This window comes from Schistocerca cancellata, chromosome 1 (assembly GCF_023864275.1).
Source record: "Schistocerca cancellata isolate TAMUIC-IGC-003103 chromosome 1, iqSchCanc2.1, whole genome shotgun sequence".
NCBI lineage: Eukaryota > Metazoa > Arthropoda > Insecta > Orthoptera > Acrididae > Schistocerca > Schistocerca cancellata.
The window spans coordinates 514706619-514731415 of NC_064626.1; the positions used below are offsets into that span (position 1 = coordinate 514706619).

At 39.6% G+C, this 24797-nt stretch overlaps 1 protein-coding gene across 7 annotated transcripts in view; it reads left to right on the forward strand.

Annotated features, from left to right (window-relative positions):
• Positions 1-24797, forward strand: part of LOC126178436 (uncharacterized) — a 290068-nt gene that overhangs the window by 98990 nt on the left and 166281 nt on the right. For all 7 annotated transcript variants that reach the window (XR_007536368.1, XM_049924532.1, XM_049924531.1 and 4 more), the window contains one exon: positions 12607-12725. Coding sequence is in view for 6 of the 7 variants with exons in the window: in XM_049924532.1 (XP_049780489.1) it covers positions 12607-12725 (119 nt within the window). In the remaining variant the exon portion in view is untranslated. The remainder of the gene's footprint in view (positions 1-12606; positions 12726-24797) is intronic.

The window sequence follows — 24797 nt, forward strand, 5'->3', positions numbered from 1 at the left end:
CATCCATTCCCACACCCACATATAGCATCTGGAACATGCCTGTCATGTAGGACAGCGTAGATGTATGTGGCTAGCAATCCTTTCATCCCCGTCTCTATGGAAGCTAGGTAGTTTTTACCACAACTGTACTTCTTTTTGGACAATAAGTAAAACATATACAAAATTTGGCTGAAATTGATCCATTGGTTTAGGAGGAGGTGTGGGAAAAATACACACACACCCACACACACTCTTTTATAGATGGATATGATATGATGTGATATAATTTGATTTATTTCTCAGAGCCTGTGGCACCATATGAACTGACACTATTTGATCAAAAACGGTGAGATAAAGTAATGGTTGAGAAAGATTTAACAGAGTTAAAAGATATGAAAAAATGTGATGATATATATGAATAAATGGTACCTTACTGCAAATGCTGTTAAACTACGATGAGAAATTCTTCTACAGAATAGAAGGAGTGTATCACATGGAAACCTGTCAGTTTAGATTTAGAAGACTGATGTTTATTTGTTAATTTTTTGTTCAAAACCTATTGACAGTGGAAACTGTAGAATAATGCACACCTTTGTGTGGAGTAGCTAAGCAAGTGTTATAGAAAAGTCTTTAATTTCTCCGTATTGTGTTTTCTGAGTGAATGTTTCTATTAACTGGGTATAGCATCCCAAGTTGCTGATCAGTACTACACATTAAGATTTGCACAAATGCTGCAGATTCTGTGACTGGAATCTACAGAAGTTTCAGAATGTAATGATAGTAGAATGAAAGCAAGTAAGTTTTTGTGTTTCATTGTCAGAGACAATAGAAATTCTATTATAGTAAAGGTGACACATTCAGTTTCTGCAGAAGGTCCAGAATGTTATAATTCCAACAAATCTTTTCATCAATTGTAAGTCCTAATAACTGAAAATGTATCAACTTTGTTGATTATTTGACTACCTTTTAATAATAAAATTGCAATTTTACTATAGTTTTGTGTCAAAAACTGTATTTACTGTGCTTTATTGCAGATAAATGGCAATCTGTTCCGTATATGCTTGAAACTGACCATACCTATCACAACATTTGCTTAATCCCTTACATTGCATCCCCTATCTTTCACAGTAAAACACATCAAATAGTGGAAGCATCGAGTCATCGACAAGCACATGAAGAAAGAGTACAGCTAGTGCCAACTGAATATACAGCAGGGAGACTGGGGTGAGGGATTGCGTCAAATGGAACAGGCGAGAGCAGAAAAGAGGCAGGGAGCAGGAGGAAGGGTTGGGAAGGTTTGGCGGATATCGCAGAGGAAGGCTGCAGTTGTATTAGATACAAATACGGGTAGGAAATAGCAGGTACACAAAGTAGGAATTGGGAGGGGGAGGCAGAAGGTGCACAATGTAGAAATGCAGCACACAGGCATTTATCCAGTGTGTGATGACGTTGTGGGGGACTGGATTGAGAAGGGATGACAGAGTAGATGAAGGAGAGGCTGTTGGCAAGAGGGTGCGGATGCAGCGAATACTCCTGCTGCCTCTCCCTCTCACCTTACTATCTCGTACACCTGATGCCACCCTCTGAGCTGTCAGCAAATGACCCTCCCGCTGCTCCCCACATATTTTTTTCCCTTATTCATGCCCTCTTCTCAGCAGTCTCTCTTTTCTGTGTTCTGTCACCCTCTTCCCCCATCCCAGTCCACTCCCCCATATCATCATTATCAAGAGCTGCACGAACTCACAGCCTCCATTGCCTTTGTGTTGTATTCATATCCTGTGCATCTGCTTCTTCACTCCAAGCCATCAGCCACCCTTCCCCCTCCCCCCCCCCCCTTTCCCTCCAGCTCCCCCATTCCATTTTGCCCATACGCACTCCACTCAATTCAACCCTTCACATCAGTCTACCTGTGGAACTGCAGATCTGGCATTGTGTATTCTGCTGGCACAGAAGTAGCTGTTCAGGATTTACTGTCTTGAGGTTGGGGTGGCTGAGGGCAGGAGGAGGGGAGGGGGGGGGCATGCAAATATACACATGTGTGTGCCAGAACTTTCCATGATTTGCAAATACAAAACCTTTTGTTACATCTGTCATATTTAATGACAGCCACATGAATGTAAACACCAAAGAACTGTTTCGCTGCTGTCTGGAAAAACAGCTCATATGAGTGGTAGTTTTATCATCACTTCCAAGAAATCAAGCTGCAACTGTGAAACTTGCTGATGGTGGTAGTCCTTCTCCATGTATTCATTCTTTGATGTGACACATTTTTCTCAATGATGGATGACTTGGCGGAGAACTTCATTGTAGAATTTGATACCTTGGCAGTTCAGGAATGTTCCACCTCGAAAGTCACCTTGTTGTCATTCTTTAAATGCTTCGTAGGCAATGATTTCCCCATATGCAGAAAGAGGAAGAAGCCACTTTGTGCCATACCAGAAGAATACGGTGGTTGAGGCAAAATTAGATAGCCCAAAGAGGAGAATGTGTGTTTGTGCCTTCTGCAGAATGAGCTACAGTACTGCAGTGTGAAGCAAAAACACCCACTTGAACAGCTTCCTATGATGTTTCATGCTGAGAGCATCCCATAACCTTTAATAATAATTCTGCAGCACCTTTTCTGTTCAGTGGGTTTTTTGAAAAAGTTTCGTATTGCTCAGTTTTATCATATTAGTTGTTTGCTCGATTATCAGGAAGATTTATCACATTATATGACATATTAGTTATTTAATCAATTTTCAGGAAGATTTATATTTCATGACATTTTATTCGTAAGTTTTGTTATCTGCTACACTGTTTCATTTATTATTTCCTTGTTATTTACTTATGTACTATCCTCCTCTGATATTTACTTTTGTTATCTTAAAAAGAGTCAGTATGATATTAGAGAATAAACACTGTTTTGGAGTTTGGCTTGGTACTGCTGGTGCTCATCATTAAATATGAAACACAACTGAATGTAAAGTGATAATTCTGATTAGAATATGACACTAATAATGCTTGACCAAAATGTTTTACAATTTCATTTTATGCCCCCAAAAGTTCCCAGTTTTTTATCTGACTGTTGGAATAGAGACCATCTCCCTGTGAAGACTCAGTGATTGCAAGAGAAGTGGTGGTTCTGGTGCTCAGAGACTGATATATTGCAATTGAGGCAATAGTGGAAAAATTTAAAATCCACATCTTGTATGACATTTGAAAAAGACAAAGATTGCCACCCACCTGGGTTCCCCAACTACTTACATTTTTTCAAAAAACCCACTGAACAGAAAAGGTGCTGCAGAATTATTATTAAAGGTTACGGGAGGCTCTCAGTATGAAACATCATGGGAAGCTATTTAAATGGGTGTTTTTGCTTCACACTGCAATACTGTAGCTCATTCTGCACAAGCCACAAACACACATTCTCCTCTTTGGGCTATCAAATTTTGCCTCAACCACCGTATGAGAAGAATCTAGATGGTGCATGTGGTGAGACATGCACCGAGATCACGATTGTCATGTTGTAGAGCATGCTATGCAAAAGGATATTGTATGTTGCCAGTATACACCCTCTGCCTCTGCCCACTATTCCTGCACTTCCAAGACACCTCCCCATGGAGAGAATAATGAAAGCTAACAATCCAGGATGGAATTTAACAATATAAAGGACAGTGGCTACATATGGCAGAAATGTTGTGTCACAGAGAAGCACAATGAAAAGACTGTGGGAAAGTTAGCCTTTGTCAAAAGCCTTGTTGGCTGAAAGCTAACTTTCTGCAACTCAGCATCTCTGTTATCTGGGGAGTAGCAACTATTCTCTTCATTATATTGTTGAATAATGAACTCTGTCATTCCTTGAGAAAATCTTGATAGGTTTTTATGTAAATAAATATTTTGTGTACTTAAGATGTCTGAGTTATGATCTGTTTCCTGTCATAAGCAATATTGTGCTTTCTGTTCTGTCCTTTGATGAGAATTTTATAACTAATTATATGATTTTCAGGTATCCTTAGCCACTTTATCTACAAAGAAACACTACGGCTTGGTTGAATCTAACTATATTGTTTACCCTCTGCTGATCACAAATATATATTTATGATTTTTTGTACAGCATTTGCTGGTTTGTGCAGTGCATGCAAGCAGTGTCAGTGCTGATATGTAACATTCATGTGATATCATGTAGAATCCTCTACGTCTGCAACTGATGATTAATATTCTCCTGACTTCCATGACCTGCCCTTGCTCTTTTGTAGCAATGCTACATGGATGCACCATAAGACTTACTGAATGGTGCATTCAACGTGTAATTATTTCTGTTCTGATTAGACTTCATCAGTATAAATGGTGCACCCTCATTATCATTCGTTAACAATCCCCAATCAGCCAGAAGTGGTAAAAGAGCACTTTCCATCTTTGTCTGCCCATGTATACACTGATCAGCCAGAACATAATGACCGATGACCTACTATTAATAGAAACTCATCCAGGTGATAGCAGCATCACCTGGTAAGGAATGACTGCTAGTCAGACATGCACATGGTGCCTGTGGTATCTGTCTGTGTGTAGAATGGGGAAGGTGCACGATCTGTCTGAGTTTGACTAAGAGCAGGTTGTGATGGCCCGGAGGCTCGGAACAAGCATTTCGGAATCTGCACAACTTGTCAGGTGTTTCATGAGTGCTGTGATGAGTGTCTGTAACACGTGGCGAAAGCAAGGCCAGACTTTGTGTTTTGGGTAGCCACCTCTCATTACAGATGTCAGACATCATAGGCTGGGGATACTGGTAAAACAGGACAGGCAGCGAACTGTGATGCAACTTAAATCAGACTTAAATGTTTGGAAGAATACAAGTGTGTCTGAACACACAGTGCACCAAACACTCCAGATGATGAGCCTCCGCAACATTGGTAACTAGAACTGAAATGGGCACATGACCATCGGCACTGGACATTGGTGCAGTGGCAGAACATTGCATGATCAGATGAACCCTGAAATCTTCCTCATCATGCCAATGGGAGGGCACAAATCCATCGTCTTCCAGGGGAACGGACCCTTGACACCTGTGCTATGGGACTGAGACAAGCTGCCGGTGGCTCCATATTCTGAAGGGGAACAGTCACATGGGCTCCATGGGTCTGGTGGAGCTAGTGCAAGGCACCACAATGGCCCAGGAGTACTGTCCACTGGTTGCAGACCACATACACCCCTTCATGACAACCATCTTTCCTAATGGCAGTGGCATTTTTCGACAAGATAATGCACCACATCAGAAGGCCAGGAGTGTGATGGTGTGGTTCAAGGCACACAGTGGTGAGTTCCAATTGATGTGCTGGTAACCCCAATTTGCCAGACCGAACCCGATCCAACACATCTGGGATGTGATTCATTGTGGTATCAGAGCTCATCTCCCTCCATCCTAATTTACGGGAATTACCGTATTTACTCGAATCTAAGCCGCACTTTTTTTCCGGTTTTTGTAATCCAAAAAACCGCCTGCGGCTTAGAATCGAGTGCAAAGCAAGCGGAAGTTCTGAAAAATGTTAGTAGGTGCCGCCACAACTAACTTCTGCCGTCGAATATATGTAGCGCTACACAGGCAAGGTCTGTAGGCACAAAGATAAATACTGACGCCGAAACCTCTGCGTCAGTAAATAAATTTAAAAAAAAAAAGGTGGAAGACGAGCTTTTTTTTCTCCGCCCCGAGTTTAGACCACTGCATTTTCATACATTATCCAACGAAGTAAATACAAATTCCGTATTGTTCACCTCCGAATGTAGTAGAATTTCAATGTACTACGAAAATCCGATTGGCAAGACTGGGATGTTTTTCAATATGGGCAACTCTACGTTCTGAATTTTTTCCTAACTGTGAGAAGAGATGGTTGCTAATAGTAACCTGATGAAATGTGAATCACAAGCAGTATTCTCTTCACCATTCACCATAAGAATAATACGAATATAAACATTTTGCCATGTATTCTTCCGTGTTTGTTGCTATCTCATTTAAATCCCGTCTGCCTAATAAACTACGAAACTAGAGTGAAACAACAGCAAACGCGGAAGAATATACTTATCGTGTCATGTTGATATTCGTATTATTCTTATGCCCAATAGTGATACAGTCAGAAATGAAGCACGGCAACTGACTAGATTTTTAAATCTAAGATGACTCTAATTTCTGTGCAGAATTTGATGTACTAAAGAAGCGGCCGCAAAGATTTTCAAACGGAGAAAAATTTTCGCCTAACTCTCGTTCAGAACGTGTTCTATCATACGCTGCCTATTATTTGGTTCTTGTTGATCATTCTCAAAGAAAGCAGCAGTGTAAGTAACAACAAATAGCAGTCTCTTGACATTGCTTTGCTAATGAGACGATTCGCCTCTTTTTAGTTGTAAGCGGCGCTAGCGCGCACAAAAGCAAGCCATGCCGCGAGCCGCGACAGGCCATAAACACGCACTATCAGAATGCAACAAACAATGCATGACACAGTACAGTGATGCATTTTCAACTTAGAGTGACGTAAACACCTATAACAAAGAGAACGTCACTTATCAGATCAAAGCAAAATAAGCAATCGATTCAAACCAGACGAAGCACGTGAAAAAGGAGGGGTACCCGTATAAATACGGACGGAGCGGCTGACGCATAGCAATGGCTACCTGGTAAAGCTTAACTGCTAAGCTTACGACTCGAACCAAACTACTGTAGCTGTATCGTCATTCATTCGACCTAAATTGCGTCTCATATTACAGTGGACCAACTTTGTTTCGATTTGGAGGTGCGGCCTAAAACTTTTCTCTCCCATTGAATTTCGAGTCTCAAATTTCAGGTGCGGCTTAGATTCGGGAAATCTTTTTTTCCTTTATTTCGAGTCTCATTTTTCAGGTGCGGCTTAGATTCGAGTAAATACGGTAGGTAACTTGTATGTGCAGATATGGTGCGAACTCCCTCCAGCGACCTACCGAAGCCTCATTGCTTCCATGCCAAGATGTGCTGCTGCTCTTATCCGTGCTAAAGATGGACATGCCAGCTATTGGATAGGTGGTCGTAATGTTCTGGCTGATGAATGAATTTCTTCCCCCTTGTGGCCGAGCGGTTCTAGGTGCTACAGTCTGTAACCGCGTGACGCCTACGATCACAGGTTCGAATCCTGCCTCGGGCATGGATGTGTGTGATGTACTTAGGTTAGTTAGGTTTAAGTAGTTCTAAATTCTTGGGGACTGATGACCTTAGAAGTTAAGTCTCATAGTGCTCAGAGCCATTTGAACCAGCTTTTCTTCCCCCTTGACTTGATGCCTTTCCAATGCTTATCCTTTTACATCCTGTTTCACTTGACTGATCCTCTGTATCCTGGGTCAGCCTGTATGTCTCTTGTCTTCCAATTCCTTTCAAGCTGTTTTCTCACTATTCTTGTTTGACCTATCCTGTTTTGTACGTCAAAAGCCTTTCAACCTTGATGTTCTTATGCTGTTGCATAGCGGTGGCTTCGTTTGTGTTTCTTGATAGATTCTTACATTCTGGGTCTTATCTTGTGGAATGTGTAGTACTTCAGATACATAAATATAGACATAAAAATGACACACTTTCCTGGTCAGGAAAAGTTAAAAAGGAAGGGCAGGTCACTCAGACCCCAGGATAGGAGGGGCACACCTGAGTGACCTGCTCTTCTTTTTTGACCTTTTTCAGCCCACCTTCTCTCCTCCCTGCGGAAGAAACTATTAGTTCCAAAAGCAGGGAAACATGTTTATCAGGAGTACTGCACATTTTACCCCTGAAGATTTATAGTGGCCACCAATTCTGTTTCATAATTAATTACTTTTCTCTGTTGACTTTACCTTTGATACAGTTGGTAAAAGTATACCTGATAAAGGGTTTTCTTCTTTCTTAATGGGGTTTGGTTGTTGTATTGGAAAGGTCTAACTTGTTGGGAAAAGTGAGCTTATTTTTGAATTCTATTAGTAATTTCCATCGAAGAATTGGTGTGTCAAGTTACAGTGCTATGAAGGTACTGAATTGTTCAACATTTTCCTTCTTCTCTCTCCATCCAGATCGATGTTCACATGTAATCCTTGCCTACTGTCTGGCAACACTGCTTTTTTGGCTAAGCTGTTTTAATAAATGATGTTTATTTCTGTTCCGCCTCTTTTGTGCTTTCCCATGTCAATAGATTATCTGCTAAGGTAAATGTGTTGAATTCCATAACAGCTATTTTTTTCTTCTTATCATTACTTCAGGTAAATCAATGATGAACAGGAGTCGTAGCAGTGTACAGCCCTAATCCAGTCTTTTCCCTTTGGTAAACCAGTCAGAATAAGCATCTCATTTATGGATACAGCTCTGGTAGTGGTTGTACATTTTTATTTTGCTGGCAAGAGACTCTGGTACATTCCTCTTTGCACACATTTCTGTAATTAATCTCCTTTCACACTATCATATTCCTTTTCTAAATCCAAGAGGACAAAGATTATCTCTTTTCCTTTCTCCCAGTATTTTCCATTATCATTCTAACTACAAAAATTAGGTTTGTTCTTGTTCTGTTAATTCTAAACCCAGTTATGGCTCACCCTGCTTTGCTTTGAAGTAAGTTGTGCATGCTTGTTCACATCAGATTTCCTACTCTTTCTTGTTGCTGCTGAGAACTATCGCCTGGGGAATGGTTTGGACCACTGGCTGAACTGTGTGTTGGGGTCCTGCTGCCTTGCAGTTTTAGTAAGGGACTATCAGAGGCTAAAGGAGTAGGCCCTACTCTTTCCGGCATTTAAAAAAACCAGCAAGAGGGCAATATCATCTGCTTTCTAAAGTAAAAAAAGGAGTTCTGTAAAGCTTTGTTGTAGCATGAACATCAAAGGTAAATTCTTTGAGATAGTGACTTTAAATATTACTATGTTAAGGTGTACAGGAAGTCCATAGGAATTCAAATGTACATAAACAACTCTAACAGAAAAGAAGAAGCTTTGAAATTACACAAGTTGTGGGCCTTAATGTTAAATACAGCAAACAGCACTTACGCTTCTCTGCCAGAAGCTCCATAACACTCATCAGCATAACCCCACAGTCTCAAGCAGCACTCTGATGATGCCACAACCTGACCATTGTGTGGATACATACAGACAATTCAACTTGCTGAGCTTTTCTAAGTGTCATGCTGCTATCTGAGTCTTTATAGCCTGTGATGATGTCTCCAGCAGTAGGAGATGAAAAGTTAGGCACAGAATTATGCCTTGGACCATGGTCTTATGTTCATAAAACAATATTCACTAAGGATGCAAATACCAGCTGTGAAAGCCTGCATTGCATAATCGTATTCTAGTTTTTGACTTTTTGCTTAAAATCTCCCATTATCATCTTGTAATGGCATTTACTCTCAATTAAAAATTTGTATAGTTTCCCATCAAAATCATGATAATGTGGGCGCATTTGTGTATAGACCTGAATGATTTTCCAATATCTTTTGTATACCTTTCAAACAATGTGCCATTCTGCCTTAACTTCCATCAATATCTATAATATTGTTTTTAATTATCTGGTATACAATAAAGCTCGCACTTTAGCTTTGTCATTGCTCTGTTCCTCTGTAGTAATACATATGACCTTATTTTAGTTTTATTAGGTTTGCATATTACTCTGAATGTCTGGTAACAAATTTTAACTCGTCTTCCAACTCCATTACCGTATCTCCAGAATAGGAAGTTCTACATTTTATTGTCCCTAAGTAAAAATGATGGAATAAGTTGGGTGTCTAAAGTCATTGTTATTGTCTATTTAACAAAATTTCATAAACAGTATTGCAACAGTAACTGCCATTACTCCATGATTTGTAGCCATTGCCTGAGATCTCTCAGTGCACTGCTTCTCTGGTACCGCGCACCACAGAATTTGAATCCCTGCCAGACATCATGGACGTCGAAGACCCATAGAGGTCTCTGTACCATCGCGCCATAAGCTGTGGCGGCGCGCACCTCCTAGCCTGCATTAGAGTGAGGGCGCCACAGTGGAACACGTGGTTGCAGCAGCCAATAGCGGCATCCCAGATTGAGTACTTAAGCGCCTGCCTGTTGCTCAGCCTGCCAGTCTAACCTTGCGTATGTCTCAGGACATATCACCTTGCATTAGGCAGCGTATTGACTTTTGTGTTTTCTTTACGAGTGGACGTGGTCATCTTGTTTGGTTTTCATAACTCTGTTGTCCGTTCTTGTTGTGTCATAAGGTCCTTCGTTGGTCGTGTCCATCCTCTCCTGTTGTGTTGTTGTTCACAGGCCGCTCCTCGGGTCCTGCCACGTTTCCGTCACTACAACCCCGTGACTGTTCTGGTCGCCATTACAACAGCTTCCAATATACCAGAACCCATGTCTGAAATTTTATATCCTAGAAACTCACACTTAATAATAGGGTCCACCATAATGCTTCCTGTGGTACATTTTCCAGCCAGGACCTGAAGAAGTTTAATGAAATACGCAAACAGTGCTCAGCTTTGATATATTCACATGGATCTCAGCACAGAACTGAGTGCACCTGAATCTCAGAGCTTTGAATCAACATGAGTAGCTGAGATACTGATCACCTGTCAGGAGATCACAGTCACTCAGTCTTTGTGTCACCCATAATTCATTTACTGAAGATGATGGCAGATTTTAATTACCACATTGTCAGCAGTGCTGTTTGGTGACCATCCAGTCCATATTTGATTTCCGCAAAGTCAGCCAGCCATTTTTATTTTAACTTTATTTATGGCAGGATGCGTTTTGGGCTTCCACCCATCTCCATTTGGCATAATACATTTATACATATATTCATCAGTAATTTGTTTACATCAACTGCATTTTGAATGCTGTAGCTGCCTTGTACTCTATATATGAGGTGTGGACAAAAAGTATAAGGAATTTTTGCTTTTTCTTAAAGAATCTTTATTTATTCATCAACATTAAGTTTGTCATTTTCAAAGTAATCTCCCCAAATATAATACATGTGTGTCAGCACTTTCTGCAAACTCGTGAGCATTTCAGGAACTCACTTTTCATGATGTTTTTCACCTCTTTCAGCAATTCTGTTCTTATCTCATCAAAGGCAGCAAAATGACATCCTTTCACAGTTTTCTTCAGCCTGGCAATATAAAGAAATTGCAGGAGCCTATGTCCAGTCCAGTGAATACGGTGACTGAGGTTTTTTGCAAAAAAATCATGAACAAGCATTGAGTTGTGAGCATGAGCATCGTCATAATGCAATTTCCATGAGTGGTTTTGTCACAATGGAGGTCATTCTTCGGGTTGCTTCATTCTAACGGCACATAACTTCCAAGTGGTTTTCCTTATTAGCCATATGATCACAAGACAGGAACTCATAATGCAATATCCCATTGAAGAAAACAATGAGAAGAATCTTCACATGTGATCAAACTTGACTTTTTTTCTGTCTCAGTTCTTCATGAAGCTTCTGTTGGGACGATTAGGCCTTGATTCCAATGTCATAGCCATATACCCTTGTTTCATCACCTATTATAACCTCATTTAGAAGTTCTGGATCATTGTCAACTTCATTCAGCAATTCCTGAGCGATGTCTATGCAACATTAGTTTTGGCCAGAATTCTTCAGTTTTGGAACAAACTGTGTTGCTATATGTTCCATGCTCAAAATATCCACAAAAAAAAAACTGCTTGGCAAGAGCCAAAGGATATGCCGACATTATCAGAAATGTCTCTAATGGTGATTTGGTGATTTCACAGGACTGTTTTCTTTTCTTCTTCCACACTGTTGTCAGTAATTGATGTGCTAGGACATCCAGGTTGGTTGCCATTATCAACGTCTTCTTGACCCCCTTTGAAACATTTATACCACTTGTAAACTCTTCTTATCTCATTCAAAGTAGATTTGCCAAAAACCACAATAAACATTTCAAATGTGGTGCTCTGTGCTTTATTCCATTTTTCAAGAAAACTTTAATGCAAATTCTTTGATCCACCTTTTTCAAAAGTAAAAGTTTGCTGAGCACATGGAAACAATTACAACATTTTCAGCTGTTGATGGTAAACCAAATATTCAAAACAGCTGAAAATGCAAACATACATCAGGAACATGTGTTCCAACAAGATGATAAAGTTTTGAAAATTGGATGTATAAAGCTTGCAAAATTTAAAAAGTTCCCATTACTTTTTGATTGCACCTTGTAGTTTAGCTCCTTATTTCAGATTTCTGTATGCTTACATATTACACCTTTGTTTATTTATATTAGTTGTCTTTAGCAACACAGCCTTGAAATTCTACTCAGGTTGGCTCCTATAATTGTCATTAAGATGTAATTCGGGGCTCTGCTACCAGTCCTTAGTAGAATCACATAAACAAATGTGTATTAATTTACCTCAACTTGATGAGATAATCTTAACTACAGGATGGCTGCAACAATATACTACTTCACGCCTCATACTTTTAGCTCATGGTGACCTAGTCTTCTGTTTTTGTTGAATTAGTTGAGTGCAGTGTTCATAATACATCAGAGAGGTGAGAAAAAAAAGGGGGGGGGGGGTGCGAGCTAACCTGGTACTATATCAAATCAGTCTTCATCATTGGCTTGCTGCCATCTGTTATAACTTTATTTATTATTTCCACACAGAGCCTTATAAGCTAAGGCTTGAAATGAACTACATTTACAGGTAGGTGGTGGCCTTTCTGTGGGTTATACTATAATGGAAACTGCCATAAAGGAAGCAGCAGAAGAAGCTTCAATACCCCTAGAACTGATGAAGAATCTGAGGCCTGCTGGATCTGTTTCGTAAGTTGAAAATTTTTTACAGTTCTTTGCTCTTTCAGACTGTACAGATAGATATTTGTGATCTTAACTGTTATATATTTTTCATTCTGTGCCTTGTAGATTGTCAATAACTGTTTATCATTCATACATTTGCAATATATTATCTGTAAAAGAATGTATAAAATATGTGTGGTTATGATAGTTTGAATACAGGTCCAGTTACTAAGTTGTGTGTGCTTCATATCCTAATCATTACTTAGTACAAAGAATATACATAATGATGATTTTTATCACCACTGGCAGGTGAAAGGACTGTGCTGGGAAAATGATGTGATAAAATGACAAGTTAGCAAACCATTATGAAGTTGTATTTATGCTGGCCAGAATGGAGTGTCCAATACATTTCGCTGAACTATGTGTCTGCAAACTGAAACGATGATGTATTTGAGTGCTGATGTGTACGTGTTGCACAGTGGAGGATGTGTTTTCAAGTCCTCCTCTGTGAAGTGGTAGTCTGCAGTATACCGATTCATAATCTTCATGGCATTAAAAAAAACTCTAAATGTTTATTCATTAGTATGAGCCAAAAAGCAGAAATGTGTAGCATCAAAACTTATAACCTCCTTTAGATATTACTTAAATAACTGACAACTTTTCCAAATTATGCTTTGAAACATAGTATTCAAATGTTTTTCAGTAGCTATATCACCAGATTTTTCTGCCTTTGCTGTCAAATTCAGATTACATTTAATCCACCATGCTCCTAACTGTTAAGTGTCTGCATTATAGGAGCTGCAGCTATATACAACTGGATCCCCTATGTCTAGCTTGTAACTTTTTACATTTATAATTTGGTAATAGACAAAACATACATACATTATGTATGTAATGGCCACACAGCATTTGTTTGAATAATTTCTGCATTAGTAACAAATTAATAGACTTCACGGTGAATTTGTTTTATTTCTGTGACTACAAGATTATTAGATTAGATTAATTATTCATTCCACAGACCCATAAAAGAGGGAATCCTCCTGGATGTGGAACATGTCAGATAAACACTTTACAAAACTGTAATCAGAAAAACTTGAGTTTCATTAATTTTAATTATCCTCAGTCAATAAACAGTAAAATTATGTATATGAATTAAATTTAAACTTCTAATATTTACAGGTTTAATACTTACATCTGCTTTCATTAAATGCATCATTCAGACATTTGCTAGTTTCTTGGCTATTACAACCAAGTATTGTTAAAAGTTAAAGTAAATTATTCATTTCAGTGACCCTCAGTTAAGAACAGTCAGATTATGCACAAGATTTAAAATTAAACTTCCACTATTTACAGACTTAAGACTTACATCTGCTTTCCATACATCCATCATTCACACAGTAGGTAGTTACTTGGCTGTTACAACCAAGTATTGTCAAAAATTAAAGTATGATAAATTTTCATTAAAATGGTCTACTGCACTTGTTGAGAAACTCATGGATGGAATAGAAGGAGTTGCCCACCAAAAATTCTTTTAAATTATGTTTAAATTGTGCCTTGTCTGAAACAAAACTCTTAATGGTTGCTGGTAACTTATTGAAAATATACGTTGCTGAATACTGGACTCCTTTCTGGGCAAGAGTAAGTGATTTTAAATATTTATGTATATTGTTCTTATTCCCAGTATTGATACTGTGTACTAAGCAGTTAGTTGGGAAAAGAGATGTATTATTTACAACAAACTTCATTAAGGAATAAATATACTGAGAAGCTGTGGTTAATATGCCAAGTTCTTTGAATAGGTTTCGACATGATGTTCTTGGATTTACACTACTCATTACTCTTATTATATGCTTCTGTACTCTAAAAATTTTTTCTCTGTTTGTGGAGTTACCCCAAAATATGATACCATATAACATAATGGAGTGAAAATATGCCATTTTTTTTAAATATTTATATCTCCTGTGTCTGACATCATTCGCATTGCAAACACAGACTTGTTTAGGTGCTTTAGCAGTTCGTTAGTGTGTTGCTCCCAACTGAATTTATTATAAAGTTGTAATCCCAAGAATTTTACACTCTCAACTTCTCCTATTTCCATGTCATCATATTTTATACACACACCAGAACAAGGGCGATGTACTTGAGGACAATATTATGGAAATGGAAGAAGATGTAGATGAAGATGAAATGGGAAATATGATACTGCGTGAAGCGTTTGACAGAGCACTGAAAGATCTAAGTCGAAGCGAGGCCCCAGGAGTAGACAACATTCAATTAGAACTACTGACAGCCTTGAGAGAGCCAGCCCTGACAAAACTCTACCATTTGATGAGAAAGATGTATGAGACAGGCGATATATCCTCAGACTTCAAGAAGAATATAATAATTCCAATCCCAAAGAAAGCAGGTGTTGACAGATGTGAAAATTACCAAACTATCAGTTTAATAAGTCACGGCTGCAAAATACTAACGCGAATTCTTTACAGACGAATGGAAAAACTGGTAGAAGCCGACCTCGGGGAAGATCAGTTTGGATTCCATAGAAATATTGGAACACATGAGGCAATACTGACTCTACGACTTATCTTAGAAGCTAGATTAAGGAAAGGCAAACCTACATGTCTAGCATTTGTAGGCTTAGAGAAAGCTTTTGACAATGTTGACTGGAATACTGTCTTTGAAATTCTGAAGGTGGCAGGGAGAAAATACGGGGAGCGAAAGGCTATTTACAATTTGTACAGAAACCAGATGGCAGTTGTAAGAGTTAAGGGACATGAAAGGGAAGCAGTGGTTGGGAAGGGAGTGAGACAGGGTTGTAGCCTCTCCCCGATGTTATTCAATCTGTATATTGAGCAAGCAGTGAAGGAAAAAAAGAAAAATTCGGAGTAGGTATTGAAACCCATGGAGAAGAAATAAAAACTTTGAGGTTCGCCGATGACATTGTAATTCTGTCAGATACAGCAAAGGACTTGGAGGAGCAGCTGAACAGAATGGATAGTGTCTTGAAAAGAGGATATAAGATGAACGTCAACAAAAGCAAAATGAGGATAATGGAATGTAATCGAATTAAGTCAGGTGATGCTGAGGGATTAGATTAGGAAAGGAGACACTTAAAGTAGTAAAGGAGTTTTGCTATTTGGGGAGCAAAATAACTGATGATGGTTGAAGTAGAGAGGATACAAAATGTAGACTGGCAATGGCAAGGAAAGCATTTCTGAAGAAGAGAAATTTGTTAACACTGAGTATAGATTTAATTGTCAGGAAATCATTTCTGAAAGTATTTGTATGGAGTGTAGCCATGTATGGAAGTGAAACATGGATGATAAATAGTTTGGACAAGAAGAGAATAGAAGCTTTCGAAATGTGGTGTTGCAGAAGAATGCTGAAGATTAGATGGGTAGATCACATAACTAATGAGGAGGTATTGAACAGAATTGGGGAGAAGAGGAGTTTGTGGCACAACTTGACTAGAAGAAGGGATCGGTTGGTAGGACATATTCTGAGGCGTCAAGGGATCACCAAATAGTATTGGAGGGCAGCGTGGAGGGTAAAAATCGTAGGGGGCAACTAAGAGATGAATACACTATGCAGATTCAGAGAGATGTAGGTTGCAGTAGGTATTGGGAGATGAAGAAGCTTGCACAGGATAGATTAGCATGGAGAGCTGCATCAAACCAGTCTCAGGACTGAAGACCACAACAACAACAACAACAACAACAACAACACCAACACCAACACCAGAAGGAAATCTCTCGAAAGTTCTGAACTGCATATAGTGGGTCTTTTCAAAGTGTAATGACAGTGAATTGGTTATGAACCACTTATTAATGTCAGTAAAAATTTGATTAGCTGCCCTTTCTAAATTTGTATTTGATTTTCTATTTATCGCAATATTTGTATCATCTGCAAATAAGACAAATTTGGCTGGTAATGTAACAGATGACAGGTCATTAATATGCACAGGAAACAGTAGTGGACCTAATATGGAACCTTGGGGAATACCACATGTAATTTCTTCCCAGTCAGATGATGTCTGATTGCCTACTGCTGAAGTGTTACGTAATGACACCGTTTGTTTTCTATTAGTAAGGTTTGACTGAAACCACTTTGCAGCACTACCAGTGATGCAATAATATTTTAATTTACTTAAAAGAATGCTGTGATTCACATAGTCAAACGCCTTTGACAGGTCACAGAATGTGCCAGTTGCCTCTGATTTGTTGTCCAATGAATTAAGGACATTTTTGCTGTAAGTGTAAATAGCTTTCTCAATATCAGAACCCTTAAGAAACCCAAACTGTGACTCTGACAGTACTTTATTTTCACTAAGGTGCTTAAGTAGACACTTGAACATAACCTTTTCAAAGATTTTTGAAAAAGCTGGCAAAAGTTAGATCGGTTGGTAATTTGACGGCATTTCTTTGTCCCCTTTCTTGTGGAGAGGTATAACTTCAGCATATTTAAGCCAGTCCGGGAATGTTCCTGTGACAAGTGATTGATTACACAAATAACTTAAGATATGACTAAGCTGACATGAACACTCTTTTATTAACTTTGTTGATATGTTATCATAACCACTAGAATGCTTTGGTTTCAAGGACTTTATGATGGATTCTATTTCTTTGGATGAAGTAAGTGTCAATTCCATTTTACTGAGATTGCTTGTGTGCACTGGTCTCAGATACTCCATTGCAGGACTTTGTGATAGATTCTATTTCTTTGGATGAAGTAAGTGTCAATTCCATTTTACTGAGACTGCTTGTGTGCACTGGTCTCAGATATTCCATTGCATTATTTACTGAACCTGACAACCCCATGCTATCAGTAACAGAGACAAAATACTTGTTTAAATGGTTTGCAACACAACATGCGTTTGTTACCAGGGTTTCATTTATTTTTAGAGCTATTTGTTCCTCCTCATTTCTGGTCCTACCTGTCTCTGACTTAACTATATCCCATATTGTTTTTATTTTATTGCTGGATGTATTTATCTTCTTCTCATAATGCAGGTGTTTAGATTTCTGGATAACCTTCTTCAATATTTTGTAGTAATTTTTGTAATGAGCTATAATGCTAGTATCAAAGGTGGCCCTACGTATCAAATAGAATTTCCTTTTTATCTCACATGATATCTTTATCCCTTTCAAATAAGGTGCTAACTTTATTAATGAATGTTTTGTATTTTCAACTGTGTCTTGGATGCTGTAAACATCCATCCAATTAATTTCTTTGAGCAATCTCCTAAATTTTTTCAGTTTTGACTGTTTTACTGGCCTTCTGTACTCAGTTCTGATAGATGTTTTACCCTGACAATTTTCAAAATTTAATGTTAGGTGTTGCATGTCATGGTCAGATAGCCCATTTACTACTGGTTTTGTAATGTGGCTTAGTTGCCTAGAATTGTCTATAAATATATTATCAATGGCAGTCTTAGAACATTTGTATACCCTAGTTGGGAAATTTACAGTAGAAATTAAATTGAATAACAATGTAACTGATTTCAGTAACTGTTCATTGACAGTGCTTTTCGGGACATCCATATTAAAATCACCAGCCACCACTAGCTCTTTGTTTTTTTTTTTAATTTTAGACGAGATAATAAATCTTCAAGACCATTTATAAACAGGTTGAAATTTCCTGAAGGTGCTTTGTATATGGCTACTATTATAAAGGACCTATTATGAAATTCTATCTCTGTTGCACATGCTTCTAAGTGCTGCTCTAAGCAAAATTTTTAATGTCAATATTCTTAAATTTAAAACAGTTTTTAACAAATGTGTCAACTCCTCCTTTCTCCATCTTTTGTCTACAGAAGTAGGAGGCTAACTTAAATTCTGTAAGGTTTAACATATCTACAGGGTATTACAAAAAGGTACAGCCAAACTTTCAGGAAACATTCCTCACACACAAATAAAGAAAATATGTTATGTGGACATGTGTCCGGAAACGCTTACTTTCCATGTTAGAGCTCATTTTATTACTTCTCTTCAAATCACATTAATCATGGAATGGAAACACACAGCAACAGAACATACCAGCGTGACTTCAAACACTTTGTTACAGGAAATGTTCAAAATGTCCTCCGATAGCGAGGATACATGCACCCACCCTCCGTCGCATGGAATCCCTGATGCGCTGATGCAGCCCTGGAGAATGGCATATTGTATCACAGCCATCCACAATACGAGCACAAAGAGTCTCTACATTTGGTACCGGGGTTGCGTAGACAAGAGCTTTCAAATGCCTCCATAAATGAAAGTCAAGAGGGTTGAGGTCAGGAGAGCGTGGAGGCCATGGAATTGGTCCACCTCTACCAATCCATCGGTCACCGAATCTGTTGTTGAGAAGCGTACGAGCACTGCGACTGAAATGTGCAGGAGCTCCATCGTGCATGAACCACATGTTGTGTCGTACTTGTAAAGGCACATGTTCTAGCAGCACAGGTAGAGTATCCCATATGAAATCATGATAACGTGCTCCATTGAGCGTAGGTGGAAGAACATGGGGCCCAATCAAGACATCACCAACAATGCCTGCCCAAACGTTCACAGAAAATCTGTGTTGATGACGTGATTGCACAATTGCAACATTACCTTCCTTCAGTTGGGCCAACTGGCGGTGAATCGAGGAAATACAGTACATACTGACGAAACTAAAATGAGCTCTAACATGGAAATTAAGCGTTTCCGGACACATGTCCACATAACATCTTTTCTTTATTTCTGTGTGAGGAATGTTTCCTGAAAGTTTGGCCGTACCTTTTTGTAACACCCTGTATACCAGTGGTCACATGATGTTCAGAGAGGCAGATTATATCAACTTGGTTCGATGACTCTAATTCATCAATGCACATAAGTAGTTCATTAATTTTACTTCTAAGCCCTCAAATATTTTGATGCACTAAAGATAGTTGGCATTTCACATTTACCGAGATGAAATCTGATGGAAATAAAATTTCTGCTGATTGCTGTAAATTTTTAATCAACAGCTGTGTTCGCTGATCCAATGTGCCAGGATTATGCTGTTTTCTTTCTTTATCAAACTGAAGGTTTGTTTCAATCTTTACTTCTCTCAGAACTTGACTTCATTCTGTCCTACCTATCCTAAAAAAGGTGCTGCTCCAACACCTATGACCACTGGTATATTACCACTCATGGCTGTGCCTCCCCCTCTTACATTTCCTGCTATTAGACCAGCCAGTTTACCCTTCCCTTTCCTGTTGAGGTGTAGGCCATGTCTAGTATAATCCCACCTACTGAGAGAATCAACAGGAGCCAAACCAATATGTGACCCCGCACCCGACCCAAGCAGCCGTTCCAACTCCAAATTAACTCTCCCAACAGAAGAGTTTAAATGATGTTGGTCATGGCGTCTCAGAACAGACACAAACTTAACACCGGTAAGTCTCGTTGGTGATGCAGTTTTTGCCAGGTCACACTCTATATTGTACCCAGGATCTCTGTCAATACTATCGCCCGGCCCACCCAGAATAAACATGGTGTCTTCCTTGGTAAAATCTTTACAGAGTGAACCTAAATCCTCTGTCACCTGACCCAGACCAGCACTTGGTTTAAAAAAATTTGTGACTTGGTATTCGATCCTAGCTGGTCCTGCAAAAGTTGGCCTACACCTCTGGCATGTGAACTACCTAACAACAAAACTTTCTTTCTCTTTGCTGACTTCCCTACATCCTTATTCAATTTTCTACTGAAAGTTTGTTGTGCCCTCTCTACACCTACCTCTGTCTGAGGCTCATCAGCTTCTAACTGAAGCAACAGGTCAAACTTATTCTTGACATTCACCACAAAGCTGTCTGACAAAGTTCTGGGTCTGTTACTCCTGTTACCAGTTGCCACTTCCCACCTCTCTTTACCCTTCTCCCTCCTTAACCTGTTCAGATCTTCCCTAGCCTGCTCTAACTGTGCCTGAAGGGCAGCAATTTTCCCCTCCTGTTCCACTATTTTCCTATCCCTACTGCATATCCTACAGAACCATGGATGAGTCTGATCCACTTCCCCATTTCCCATGCCACTACAGTACCCCAATGGAAAAAACTACTGCACCCATCACACCAAACCCTGGAGCTACCAATTATATGGCATGTCAGGCACTTTTCACTCATGGTGAAAATCTTACTTTAGCGAGAATAAGTCAAATTAAATTACAGAAAAACAAGAAAACACGTTTACGAAAGATTAAGTCTAGTCTCAATCATATGTAAACAAACTTACTTTAGTGACAATAAGTTAGATTACCAAAAACAAGAAGAAGCTCTGATATAATTCATATTTAGACCTTCCACTATACTTACTTCATGAAGTGTGAGCAGGGCTTTGTAACTTGTCAGGAACCAACTTAAAATGTTCTTTATGAATAAGATCAGTGAGTCCTACAATGTGGTGTTGAAAATCACATTTGTAGTTCTGCCACTGATTGGTATGGCAGGTAACGTGATGTGCCAATTTATGCTTAAACATTTTCAGAATCTGTACAAGCCTGGGGACAGTAGTGAGAAATTTCACACAGGAAGTTGCAAGACAATGAATCCAGGAAAGGAAGCCAAGTCCGACATAAGCAATGTCCAAATAATCTAGCTGTATCCATATCAAAATCACAGTCCATAGTAAAGTAATTTAGCACAGCATTGTAATGGCACATAAAGGATAGCTGGTATGTGAATTGACTTCCTTACTGTCATACTCACATATTTAAGGCATCTATGAAACCAAGGACTACTCCCCTTAGTCACCTGTATGTGTGAATCCGCTGGCCTAGGACACAATTTCAACACTCCATGCTCTTCAGAGATGGCCACTTGATACCACCTCCATATAGTGCTTGATGTTGGAATACTACTGTGACTCTTGGGTGAGAATACAATACAGGGTACAGATTTTTTTTTTAAGTTTTTGATTAACTGTTCTGCACTGCTTGACAAAAAAAGTGAAACACCCAGAAGGAGAGAAGGAAATGAAATGAAACTTCACAGGTTGAGATGGTATGCACTGTTATTTCAGAGCTTACAATATTGAATCAAATTTACAAAGAAATTGGCAGTAAGAGGCCAGTTATCGGTATGACACTGGATCTAATCCGTGCTGGGTGCTTACAACTGTTTGGTAGGGAAGGGCATTATAAAGCCTTCGTATCCTCTCTTCAGGCAATCTGGTCTACAACTGTTGTAATTGGCCCTTGAAATCCTGGATGTAGAGTGTGGAATGGAGCTGACATTCATGCTGGTACCACACATGTTCTATTGGAGACAGGTAGGGGAATCTTGCTGGCTACGGAAGTACCTGAGCATTATGTAGACTTTATGAGATAAATGCCATGTATGCATGAGCATTGTCCTGTTGAAAAAGGTACCAAAATAATGTCACAAGAGAGGTAACAATGAGAGGATGCCCATGGTGTACCATTGTCATTTTCAGAGTTCCCTCAACCACTATCTGCATGCACAATGATTCCTCCAGGGCGTGTTTGCCCCAGGACAACTGGAAAATCCAAGAAAAACCCAGGAATTTTTTCACCCAGGAAAAACGTGGGAATTTTTCATTGTTTTAGTTTTCAGTTAAATTTTTGTGATTTTGGCTAGTAAGAACTGACACTCTAACAAAGAATTTTACTTTAGCCTTCGACTGCAGAATAATACTGCAGTAATAAAACATAAACAAGAGAATAATGCTGAAACAAAACTTGAGTTACAAAGTACAAGTGCCATTTACAACAACAAAACACAGTGCATGCACAAATGTCTGCTAGCAGTACAATGTGTCATAGACTATGCAATACTTCGTAACAACTAACTGCTTTTGATGTGTCTTTCTCATGGGCCTCATTTCAATGAGCATGACTTCATAACTGTTTACATTTCACTAGGTGGTGGGAAAATATTACGAATGTTGGTTTGAGAAGTGTTATTTTCCAAGTAAATTTCCTTTTAAGCAAGATGAAATATGTTGCATGTGAGAACATGCACGGAGCATTAGACTCTCATTCAGAATTTAACACTGAGGCCCAGGCAGTTAGAAAAATTTTGGGATCAAAAGACCTGTCATTTATGCTATAACTTAAAATTTTATTGGCACATTTGTGTTTTATATCTATAAAGGTGACCCATGCTAAAAAAGACCAAGGTTGAAGGTTAGTTTGTCATGTTTCTTTTAATTGTTTCATAGATTACAAATTATGTAATAATATGAATATAATAGAGGGAAACATTCCACGTGGGAAAAATATATGTAAAAAAGATGGTGTAACTTACCAAACAAAAGCATTGGTATGTTGATAGAGACACTAACAAACACAAACACACACACAAAATTCAAGCTTTCACAACCCACGGTTGCTTCATCAGGAAAGAGGGAAGGAGAGGGAAAGATGAAAGGATGTGGGTTTTAAGGGAGAAGGTAAGGAGTCATTCCAATCCCGGGAGCGGAAAGGGGGAAAAAAGGACAGTATACACTCGCGCGCACACACACACACACACACACACACACGCACACACACGCACACACACACACACACACACATCCATCCGCACATATACAGGCACAAGCAGACTTATGTAAAGGCAAAGAGTTTGGGCAGAGATGTCAGTCAAGGCAGAAGTACAGAAGCAAAGATGTTGTTGAATGACAGGTGAGGTATGAGCGGCGGCAACTTGAAATTAGCGGATGTTGAGGCCTGGTGGGCAATGGTAAGAGAGGATATATTGAAGGGCAAGTTCCCATCTCCGAAGTTCTGATAGATTAGTGTTAGTGGGAAGTATCCAGATAACCCGGACGGTGTAACACTGTGCCAAAATGTGCTGGCCGTGCACCAAGGCATGTTTAGCCACAGGGTGATCGTCATTACCAACAAACACTGTCTGCCTGTGTCCGTTCATGCGAATGGATAGTTTGTTGCTGGTCATTCCCACATAGAGAGCTTCACAGTGTAGGCAGGTCAGTTGGTAACTCACGTGGGTGCTTTCACACGTGGCTTTCGTATCCCGCAACTACCCTCCCGACCTGATACAGAAGCAAATAACCAGAGCCACTTCCTCATCCTCTCAAACCCAGAACCTCCCACAGAAGAACCCCAAAAGTGCCCCACTTGTGACATGATACTTTCTGGGACTGGATCAGACTCTGAATGTGGCTCTCCAGCAGGGATACGACTTCCTCAAACCCTGCCCTGAAATGAGATCCATCCTTCATGAAATCCTCCCCACTCCACCAAGAGTGTCTTTCTGCCGTCCACCTAACCTTCGTAACCTCTTGGTTCATCCCTATGAAATCCCCAAACCACCTTCCCTACCCTCTGGCTCCTACCCTTGCAACCGCCTCCGGTGTAAAACCTGTCCCATTCGCCCTCCCAAAAGGCAGAGCCACGTGTGAAAGCACCCACGTGATTTACCAACTGACCTGCCTACACTGTGAAGCTCTCTATGTGGGAATGACCAGCAACAAACTGTCCATTCGCATGAACGGACACAGGCAGACAGTGTTTGTTGGTAATGACGATCACCCTGTGGCTAAACATGCATTGGTGCACGGCCAGCACATCTTGGCACAGTGTTACACCATCCAGGTTATCTGGATACTTCCCACTAACACCAACCTATCAGCACTCCGGAGATGGGAACTTGTCCTTCAATAAATCCTCTCTTCCCGTTACCCACCAGGCCTCAACCCCTGCTAATTTCAAGTTGCCGCCGCTCATACCTCACCTGTCATTCAACAACATCTTTGCCTCTGTACTTCCGCCTCGACTGGCATCTCTGCCCAAACTCTTTGCCTTTACATAAGTCTGCTGTGCCTGTATATGTGCGGATGGATATGTGTCTGTGTGCGAGTGTATACTGTCCCTTTTTCTCCCTTTCCACTCCCGGGATTGGAATGACTCCTTACCCTCTCCCTTAAAACCCACATCCTTTCGTCTTTCCCTCTCCTTTCTTCTTTCCTGATGAAGCAGCCATGGGTTGCGAAAGTTTGAATCTTGTGTGTGTGTTTGTGTTTGTTAGTGTCTCTATCAACATACCAATGCCTTCGTTTGGTAAGTTACACCATCTTTTTTAGATATAAATTATGTAATAATGTTGGCAAAAGTATAATT